General features: G+C 46.9%; 1 protein-coding gene across 1 annotated transcript; it reads left to right on the top strand.

The window, feature by feature from the left end:
- Positions 1-572: 572 nt before the first annotated feature.
- On the top strand, positions 573-2,452 carry LOC103554657 (proline-rich protein 23A-like). Its single transcript, XM_008525809.2, has one exon. The coding sequence runs from the start codon at positions 761-763 to the stop codon at positions 1,598-1,600; it is 840 nt and encodes a 279-aa protein (XP_008524031.2). The 5' UTR covers positions 573-760; the 3' UTR covers positions 1,601-2,452.
- The last annotated feature ends 7,577 nt before the right edge of the window (positions 2,453-10,029 follow it).

Here is a 10,029-nt window from a genome sequence, read left to right as displayed (position 1 = left end):
CAATAAAACAATTTAATTATATTAAAATTGCTTAAATGTTTATTGATATTATTAATAATTTTAGAGCAGCCTTAACCTTCAGGAAAAAAAGAGCCACATTTTACTCTGGTATTAAAACAGAACTTTTCCTAAAGAGAAATCAGTATTTTCTATTTGGTCCTGAAATGAAAAGACCAAGTATCAAAGGACTTTCATGAAGCATTTGGATGGGTCCGGTTGGGGTGGGGGAGTGGGGGTCTATTTGAGTGGTCTTTTCTCCAAAATGCCCAAAACCACAGGAAAACATTAGCCAGAAAAGTGAGCAATGTTTGAAGTTCTATTCTTGGTATCTTTTTTCCTAAGAACAAGTTACATACGTCATTCTTCCCCCTAGAGGCCTGTAAAAACGTATTTCCCGACAGAAACATACCACCTACAGCCGCCGCTATTGGGCTGCACAGATACCGCGATCTCCACGGGGTGAAGCCAGGCAGGGGGCGGGGCTTAGCGTGACATTTGCGACTTTGCTTAGGCAGGCGTCACTTGCAACACCATTGGCCGTCCGGGCGCAAACGGACCGGGGTGAGGAGCAGGAGATTCGAACGCGCGAGGCCCAGCGCTGCACCGGCGCGGCTCCCCGAGAAGCCAGGACCGCGGCCTCCCCGCGGCGCCCCACGAGCTCCCACGACTCGCCCGCGTCGCGCCGGCCTGCGCCCCGCCCGCCCGCAGCCCGCCTCTGCTGGCGTCCAGACCTGTCACCGCGTGCAGGACACGGCTCCCCATGCCCTCCGCCAGGCCCCGGGAGCAAAGCGCGCAGCGCGTCGACGTGATGGGCAGCCGGCTCCGCAGCCCCAGCGCCTACCCTGCGCCCTGGTGGGGACCGCAGCCCGGAGGACCCGGCCCCGCCAAGCGCCGCCGGTGGGAGGAGCCCGCGGGCCCCGAGGCCCAGCCGGCACCCAGCCTCCAAGACCTGGCGGGGCCCCCGGCCCCGGCCGCGCTCACTTCCGTCTTTGTCCTGGCCGCGGGCTGCGCCCTGCAGCTGCCCCTGGACCACGTCGACCTGCTGCTGGAGCCCGAGCCAACGTCGGTCCTGCAAGTGTCTCTCGGAGATCACACCCTCGTGCTGGTCCCCCAGGCCCTCCTGGACGCCGGCGACCAACGCTCCGGAGGCCAGGCCCACTCGCCCTTCGGCCTGGAACCGGCCGCTTTCCCGGGCGCTCCCGGGGACGCCGCCGCCGTCGAGCAGGGATTGTTCTGCGCATCTGTCCCGGAGGTCGCCGCCCAAGTCGAGGCCTACGACGAGGACGCCGACCCTGAGTTCCCGCCGTCTTGGGCGGCCCCTGCAGCCGGCTCAGTCGCTGGGCTCCGCCCCTCGGCTGGAAGGGAGTCCGGCCCCTCCCCGCACGGCCGAGTCCCAGAGCCCTCGCCCTGGGCCCCCACCCCTAGTCCAGAGAGACGCTCTCCTGGCCCCTACTACCACCTGGACTTCCACCTTCTGGAGCCCTTTCCCACCTCGCCCCTCCAACCTCTGCCTCCCTCTCCGAGTCCAGGTCCCCACGCGCGCCCCCCGCGCCCTATTGGTCCTCCGCGCAAGGCCCGGAGACGCCTCTTCCAGGAATGAACTGCCCTCACACACACACGCACACGCACACACAACTCTGGCTACCCCCTGGGGTTCCTATGGGATTCCCAGAGTCCTTTACACTGAATATCCATCAACCTGGCTATTGAGTACCTCATGTGCAAACAATTGCTTTTTCCGTGCAGACTGCCTATAGCGGCAGATGAAGACGTCCGGAAGAGAAAGCAGATTCTAGACCTTATCTTTGAAATCGAAAATCTGTCCAGGGATACCAGACAATGCGTTTTCAGACGTCTGGGCTTCTTTGCAAGATCCTGCTCAGGCCCCTCCATTTCCCCTCGTTTGGCATCAGTTATTTTCTCTCAAACTTTGCTGTTTCTCTAACATCATAGCGTTGCTCCCGTTTCTCCCAAACCAAGAAATCACTGGATTTCTCAGGCTGTGAGTTTCCTTGTATGCTTTCTCATGAATTTATGAAGATTCTCAGCCATGGCTTTTCTCTTTCTTGGTGTTTCCAGCTGCTCTTCTGGAAAACTGCAAAATAGTCTGAGGGTTACTATACCTAATAGTATAATGTTTGTTCACAGCTTCTCTTAACCTGCTGGGGTTCTCTTCCAGTCGGTTCACTTTCCTTTATGAAAGATGTTGGATTTTGTCAGATATTTTCAGTATGCATTGGGATATGTATTTCTTTTTTAAATCCCTTCATCTGATGATTTCAACCAATAGACTGATGTAAAATGTTTGCGTTCCGGCTATTCCACATTAGTATTTTATACCTTTTCAATGCTACCCTGAGTTTTCTCTTATGTAAGTCAAACTTCTAATTTTAAAAAGTTAATTTATTACCATATTTGCTTCACGTTTTATAAAAGAAATAAAATACAACTGATAAAGCTAAAGTAACAAGATGATTTCATTTTTTAAAACATCAATACTATTTAGATTCACCAACATGCTTTGCCAATTCTTCTCTCCCTTTTTATACTTGCTTTCCACTCCTGAAGTCTAGTTTCAATTTTCTTCAAGCTGAAGAATATCCTTTAATAGTTCTTTCCACTATATCCTATGTGTGGCTAACTATCTTGGTTTGGTAAGTCTGGTAAGTTTTTGTGTGGTAAACTCTCTTAGTATTGTATGTCTGAAAACACTTTATTACATATTCATTCTTAATTTTAAAATGATATTAACTACTTTAAAGGTGTCAGCCCATTATTCTGCCATTTGTTGTTGTTGCAGGCAAGAAGTCTTATGCCACTCAAGCTGTTATTCCTTTTATATTTGACTCAGCTGTTCATTTTGGCATATTTTTAAATGTCTCTTTTCCTTTGATGCCCTACTGTTTTACTATAATGTCTCTACGCGTAGATTCTTGTTTTGGCTTGATGGAATTTTATTAATTATCAATATGTGAAATTATCTCTTGCCTGAAAACCCACAAAATCTTAGGCTCTATCTCTTGGCTCTATGTCTCTTGGAACATCCCATACATCCCCACGTCTGGAAGTCCAATCAAGACATATAATGGCCCTACTCAGTCAATCTCCCATGACTCTTAACATCTCAGTATCATATGCCGGGGGGGGGGGGGGGCGGGGGGGGGAGGAGGATCAATTCCAGCTTCCTTTATTATTTAACTCAATTAACTAACTTTTCATCAACTGTTTCCAGTATTCTGTTTATGCTTCTGTAAGAAAGTTTTCATTTCAAAGATTGTATTTTTTCCTTTTCAAGATTTTTACTTCTTTCTTCTTGTTTCAAAACTTCCCCACTTACTATCATAAATTCCTATTCTTGTTTCATGGATGGTATTCCAACCTTTATGTTTTGAAATTTTTTAAACATTGATAGGTCAGTTAATTCAATTTCCTCACAGGTAAAATCTCCTATTATTTGTTTTTAATCACATTGGATTGTCTCAGGTGCTTAGTGACTTTTGATGGTGGGCATGTTTTCAGTGTTAGCACATCACTGAGTGGGCACATTTATCTTCTGCGTCCCACAGTTATAATTTTTACAGTGTCCACTTCTTACTGGACCACAGCTCAGAACCAAGGCTTTTGGAACTCTTGGAACTTGTCTCTCTGGAAAGTCACAGGTCTAATCTCTAAGCAATCACACAGTGGCCATTCCCAGCTTCAATCTGTCTTTCCTTGATCAACCACAGACACAAGCATGAAATAGTGGTCAATCCCTCTTCAACCTCTGATGATTGGCAATGGGATGATTTTTCAGCCCCCTCAATGGAGCAGAAATCCCAGTTGCCACTATATATTTTAGTCTCAGTACCACAAATACATCTAAATATTAGCTGTCCATTCAGAAATTGGATTTTCTACTCTATTTCTAGTCCCCAGAGGCTTGTGTATTTCTTTTGAAATTAGATGTCAATATTTAACACGGTTTAATGTTTCCTATCAGTGCTCTCTGCTTCCAGTAGAGGGACTCCCCCTGTACTACCATCTTATCCACAATTCCCACCATGACTCAACCATCCCTCCTCCTTCCCCACATAACACAGCAATTGATCAGTCACAAGTCCCAACCTAATTATCTGATTATTCTGAAAAGGGAAGATGGCCTTGTTTGCAAAACTGTGTCTTCTCTCGCAAGAGCCTCATAATCTACACTAGAAATGAGTGAGGACGTTCATTTTCAGCAATATGTGAACCACACAGTCCAAAAAATCCTCACAAACAACACTCTTGAAACGGATGGGTAAGGATTATTTTAATATTTTAAAGGCACATCACAGTTTGTAAAACTATAAGAGAAATCCTGGAAGGCCAAAAATGATGACGTGTCACAAGTCCAGAGAGGAAAATGGGTGCTGAAACGAGGGGGTATGTGGAGCTATTCAACATTCTGTGGTGACCTGCAGCTTTGGTTTTAACAGCCCATTGATGGGGGAGAGAAAATAAAATTCATCAGTCGCATAGCGCTGAAAAATATCCCAGGCTTCCAAAACATGATACATCCAATTGGCAATCTAACAAGCAAAAGAAAAAGAACTCATAGGACAAAAGGAGATTGGACTTCAATGTATCTGTCTCAGCCTTGGCTCCAGGTAGAATGAAACACAATCTCTTAGCGGCTGGGGGGAGCCGGGAGTTTATTTTAAGATATTCCCTGGTAGGGTCGGCCAGTGGCATAGTGGTTAAGTTGGTGCACTCTGCTTCGGCAGCCAAGGGTTCACACGTTCAGATCCCGGGCATGGACTTACACACCACTCATCAGCCATCAGCCATGCTGTGGTGGTGACCTACATACAAAGTAGAGGAAGATGGGGACAGGTGTTAGCTCGGCAACAAGCTTCCTCAAGCAAAAAGAGGAAAATTGGCAACAGATGTTAGTTTGGTTAGTTCCTCACCAAAAAAAAAAAAGATATTCCCTGGCAGATGGTGGACCTGGCAGAAGTAAAAAACTCTTCTCCGAGGAGAATATACCTTATACCCAGAGCTCAGTGTCTTCTCAGACATAACCTTCCCACTGACTCTAAGTTCATAATCCAAAATCAAAGAGCACATAAGGAAACAAACCACCATAAGTGAGAATAAACCCAAAAGACATTCAAAACAAGAAAAAGGAGAACCAGTCCCCTGAATGGTGAAGATTGATGAATTAGCAGATATAAAATAATTTTTATTAAATTTGATTTGACTGAGGACATAAAAGTGGACAACATAAGTGTAGCTAAGAAAAAATATCAAAAGATATGGCAGCTTTAAAAGGCAACTAAAGAAAACTCGCAGGGATTAAATATACAAACCTGGAAGTGGGCAATACAACAAAAGGGTTAAGCAACAGTCCAGACAGAACTGAAAATGGAAACACTGAACTAGAGAAATCATCCACAAAGCTGAGGAGGGTAAAAACATAAACTATGAAAGGGAGACTAAGAGACGTTGCCAGAGGGAGCAGTTCTACGTGTGAGTGTTGGAGCTGGAGAGAGTGAACAATCAGCGAACAGGGAAGTTACATTGTTCACAGAGATAATGAATGAGAATTCTCCGGATGTGATGATAGATAGAAATCATTCATCCATTCATACAACAAATATGTATTAAGTGCCTACTACATACCACGCACTTTTCCAAACTCCAGGAACACAGCCAAGAACAAAACAGTTAAAAATCTGCCTTCGTGGAGTGCAATCATTCACACAAGAAATAGTGCTTCCCTACAGCAAAGTAGCAGCAAGAGGAGTGATATGAAGGGCATGTAGTTGGATATATTTTGAAGATTGGGAAACCCGGATTTCTTGATGTGAAAAGTGAGAGAGTCAAAGGATAACTTGAGGGTTGGAGCCTGAACACAAAAAGGATGGAATTGTTATTTTCTGAGATTGGAAAGACCTTGAGGGAGCAGATACAGAGAAAGTAAAATACACTCAATTTTGGACATGTCCGTTTGAAGTGCCTGTTACATATCCAAGTGGAGATGTTGACTAAGAAGTAAGATACGGAGTCTGGATTGCACAGAAGTGCTACAGGATGGAGATAAGCCAGTGTTTTGGAAGAACCATCTGACCGTAGTTTGAAATCACCAAGAATTGTTACAGCATCAATATGGGAGAGCATGACAGAAAGCCAAGAGTAAAAACATTTAAGGAGTGAGGGGGAGGATCCCTGGAGTTGGAAGAGGGTAGAGGACAAGACAGAGCAGAGGCCGGTTATACTCTGACGACACGGCACTCAAGAAGGGTGGAGAAACGGTTGGGAAGCAGCCATGAGGAGCAAGAAGAACATACGCCGCGCCTCCAGCCATCAGTGCTTGGGGTGTGGGAGAGAAAAAGCCTCTGCTTGAGAAGCCTCCAGGAAAAGCAGGGTACAAATACAGGAGAAAGTTAAAGGGACTCTCAGGGGAGTTGAAGATTTGTGAGTTTCGTGATTGACTATGAATTCCCGAAGGCAGAATGAGAAGGTGGAGGACATGGAGAAGGATAGGAGGCAGTGACAGAGTACCATGAACTGAGTATTGGAGGATTTAAACCTGGCAAGTGAGGAATGAACAGATTCCGACCACGAACAAGAGTCAAAGGCACGATGAGATGAGTCTTCCGGATCCTATGGCAGACAGAGGTGGCAGGACTTGCAGCGCTGAAGAGAGGTGGAGATAGGTATCCTTCCAAGAATGCACATGGTTCTGGAACATGGTGTAGTGTCCTCATTCAGGAAGCACCACAACCTCAAGACTAATAAATAAATAAATGCATATTTAGACAGATTATTGTAAGCCCACAAAACACCAAATTCAAAGAGAATATTTTTTGTATGCAGAAAGAAAAGACAACTACAATAAAAAGGCAGGCAGACAGCTGACTTCTGAGAAACCACAGTGGAGGCCAGTCAACAGCACAATAACAGCAGCAAAGTACTGCCAGAAGACAGTGATTTTGACCCGAAATTTTTCACTAGTGAAACCATCTTTCAAAAATGGGCGTAAACAAAGATTTTGTAGACCAAAAAACTTATTATGAAAATGTACTAATTTAATTAATATTGTATTAATTATCATGTATTAACCATATTGTATTAAATGTAATGTATTAAAGGTATTAATTGTGTGAAATTGCCTCTAGTTAGACAATTAAGTCAATGCAGCAGAATAAAAACATCAAAGATAGACCCACACACAAACAAAAAAGTATATAACCCAGGAAATGATGCAGTTCAGTAGGAAAGAACTTTTGGGACAGTGGTTGAGCCAACTGGGGCAGAGCTCAGACTCCTCACAGTGCCCCTGGGGCTGCATCTGCTCAGAGACTGCCCACAGTCTGCCCCACCTGGGAACTTCTTCCTGGCTACGAGATCCTCCCTGTTGGTCCTCAGTCATCTCTGCCCACCTCAAGCTCTCAGCACCTACCTGAATTGCCCCACATACAGCAGCCCCTAATAACCTCCCCCGTCTGGGGTCCAGCTCCATAGCATCTCCAGCCTGTGTCTTCTCCAGGAGGGGAAGGGCATCTCCAGGCAGCAGACAGGAAGGTGGGGTGCCATCACTGTGCATCTCCTGAGCCCCTGCTGGACACTGAACAGGCTGGTAGACTGCCCCACAACCTCTTTCATCAGCCACCTCCAAGAATGGAAAGTGGAAGAACGTCCTCAAGCTGGCAAGGATCTGAGCAAAAGGAATCCCGAGTTACTTGTATATCCACCTTGGGGCTGTGATGGGCAAGGAGGTGGCCCATGGCAGGCAGCCAGGCATTTTCATGTGCTCTTCACAGGATTCTCCCTAGGGCCCTGGGAGCTGGGTCTCTTATCATGCCCACTTTCAGGCACTCAGTGGTCACCTGCCTGAAACTACACAGTGAGAAAGGAGTTGGGCAGGAAACCCATGTTCGGGTCTTTGGACAGAGGCCAACACCCTTGCTCAGCCCTGCCTGTGCTGACAAGGAGCATCTTAGCTTCACGGGAGCAGAAACACCAAGGCTCACGAGGCCACAGCTCAGCACACGTGAGCACCTTCCATGTGCTGGGACTGTGCTCAGGACTTGGAATACAGAGAGGAACACAAACAAAGCTGCTGCCTTCAGGTTGCTCAGTGTCACGGCGAAGGGAGATGTTAATCAGATGGACCCACAAACTCATATATGATTACAACTGTGATAGGACAATGAAGAAGAAGTCAGGGGAATATGAGCTGGGGGGGACCAGGAAGGCACCCTGGAGGAAGTGACTGAGAGTGGAATGATGGGCAGGACTAGCCAGGTGGCTGACACTCCAGGGCAAGGGAGGAGCGCATGCAGAGGCCCAGGGGCCCAAAGGAGATGGACCAGTTCTGAGAACCGGAAAGAAGTTGCTGCAGCCAAAGAGGGGGCTTTAGAAATTGTGGGTGTGGACAGGTGAGGAGAACCATTCCTGGGACCGCAGCAGCTGATCGGGAGATGCAAGCCTAGGAGACCCCTGCCCTGGGAGGCTGTGGAGTGGGGAAGGAGCCCTGGATCAGTTGGGGATCAGTGCATCTGCGTATAACAAAAAGCCAACATAACAATAACTGGGAAAAAAGTAAATGAAGTTCTTCTCTCTCAAGAAGTCTGGATTCTCCATGCCAAGATTAGGGCCCTGTCTCCATCTTTCTGCTCCATCACCCTCCTGTGGCTTCCATCCTCGAGGTGCCACCTGAGGGGGTTCGGCCATCACATGCTCACTGCACACCTGCAGGAGGAAGAAGAGATGGCAGCAAAGGGGCCTCTGCTTCACTTCCAGATCCTCCTCAGAAATGCCACACAGCCCTTCCGCTCAAAACAGTCACATGACCACACCAGGGCTCAAGGGAGCCAAGAGACTCGCCTTCTTAGGAAGGGTGCACGGCTCTGGAAGAGGAAGGAGAGGTGTGTGCTTTAAGATTACGGAAGTTGCCTGAACAACTGCCAACCTTACTGGCTTATGCCACGACAAGCTCATCTGATGGGTTTGTAGATGAATTCCTGGTCTGTATTCAGGTTCCCTCCTTGCGGAGGAGGGGAACACAGGCCCTTCATCTTCGGGATCCACCCTCCTCTGGGCCAGGCCTAGACTTGTCCTCTGACTTGCTTTCACAGCAGTGACCACAAGGAGTACACTGAGTCATTCAGGTTCTTGCTCTCTTTCTCCCTGTTGTTTGTTTTGTTTTGTTTTATACTAGTAAACATATTGGTCTGGGTGAAGGGCTGTGCTCTGTTGATGGCCCAGACTGTAAACCATTCATTCATGCTTTTATTCGTTACACATGTTTAGCACTGACTATGAGATAAGCAAGACGCTAGGACACTGGAGGATACAAAGGGAAGGAGATATGACTTTGACCTACAATGGCCTATGTCTCATCAGGATAAATACAAAGTTTGGTAGTTAGAAAGTGGAATCGGCACAAGAAATATTTAGATATTTAGATTGTTCTGGAAATGAATGGATCAGCTAGGGTGCCTTCAGCTTCATGTAACAGAATTTCTGGCTCCAAGTGGCTTCAGCGCAGGTGGTTATGATCTCACCAACAAGGAGTCCAGAGGCAGGAGGCTCCAGGGTTGATGAATTCATCCTGTCAGCAGGGGCTGGCCTTTGCATCAGCTCCTCTGGGATTCTCTTTACCTCTTTCCTCATGGACTCACTTTGGCTGCTGCAGTTGCTAACATCACACGCTCACCCTACCAGGTCTAAGGCAAAGAGTGATGACTGATTCCTACCATCTGCTTTTCTTTAGTTAAAGAGATAAAACTTCCCCAAACACCACCTGCCTCCTACAGCAGGCGTCCTGTCAGGCTCTATTGGTCAGAACGGAATCAAATGCCCTCCTCACCCCCAACCAATCCTAGCAAAAAGGAAGGGAAGGACCATGATTAATTTCCTCCAGTCACGATTCATTCTCTGGGAATGGGCCCGCTCTCTCTGAGCCCATTGCATCACAGACCAGAACAATTTACGTTTTATTTATTAGTATTACCGTTATTCAATGTAGAAGAAAGAAATGACTGCTGGGGAAAATACCAA

This window comes from Equus przewalskii, chromosome 15 (assembly GCF_037783145.1).
Source record: "Equus przewalskii isolate Varuska chromosome 15, EquPr2, whole genome shotgun sequence".
NCBI classification, from domain to species: domain Eukaryota; kingdom Metazoa; phylum Chordata; class Mammalia; order Perissodactyla; family Equidae; genus Equus; species Equus przewalskii.
The sequence above is the reverse complement of the archived record's forward strand: the minus strand, read 5'-3'. Positions and strand labels throughout refer to the sequence as shown.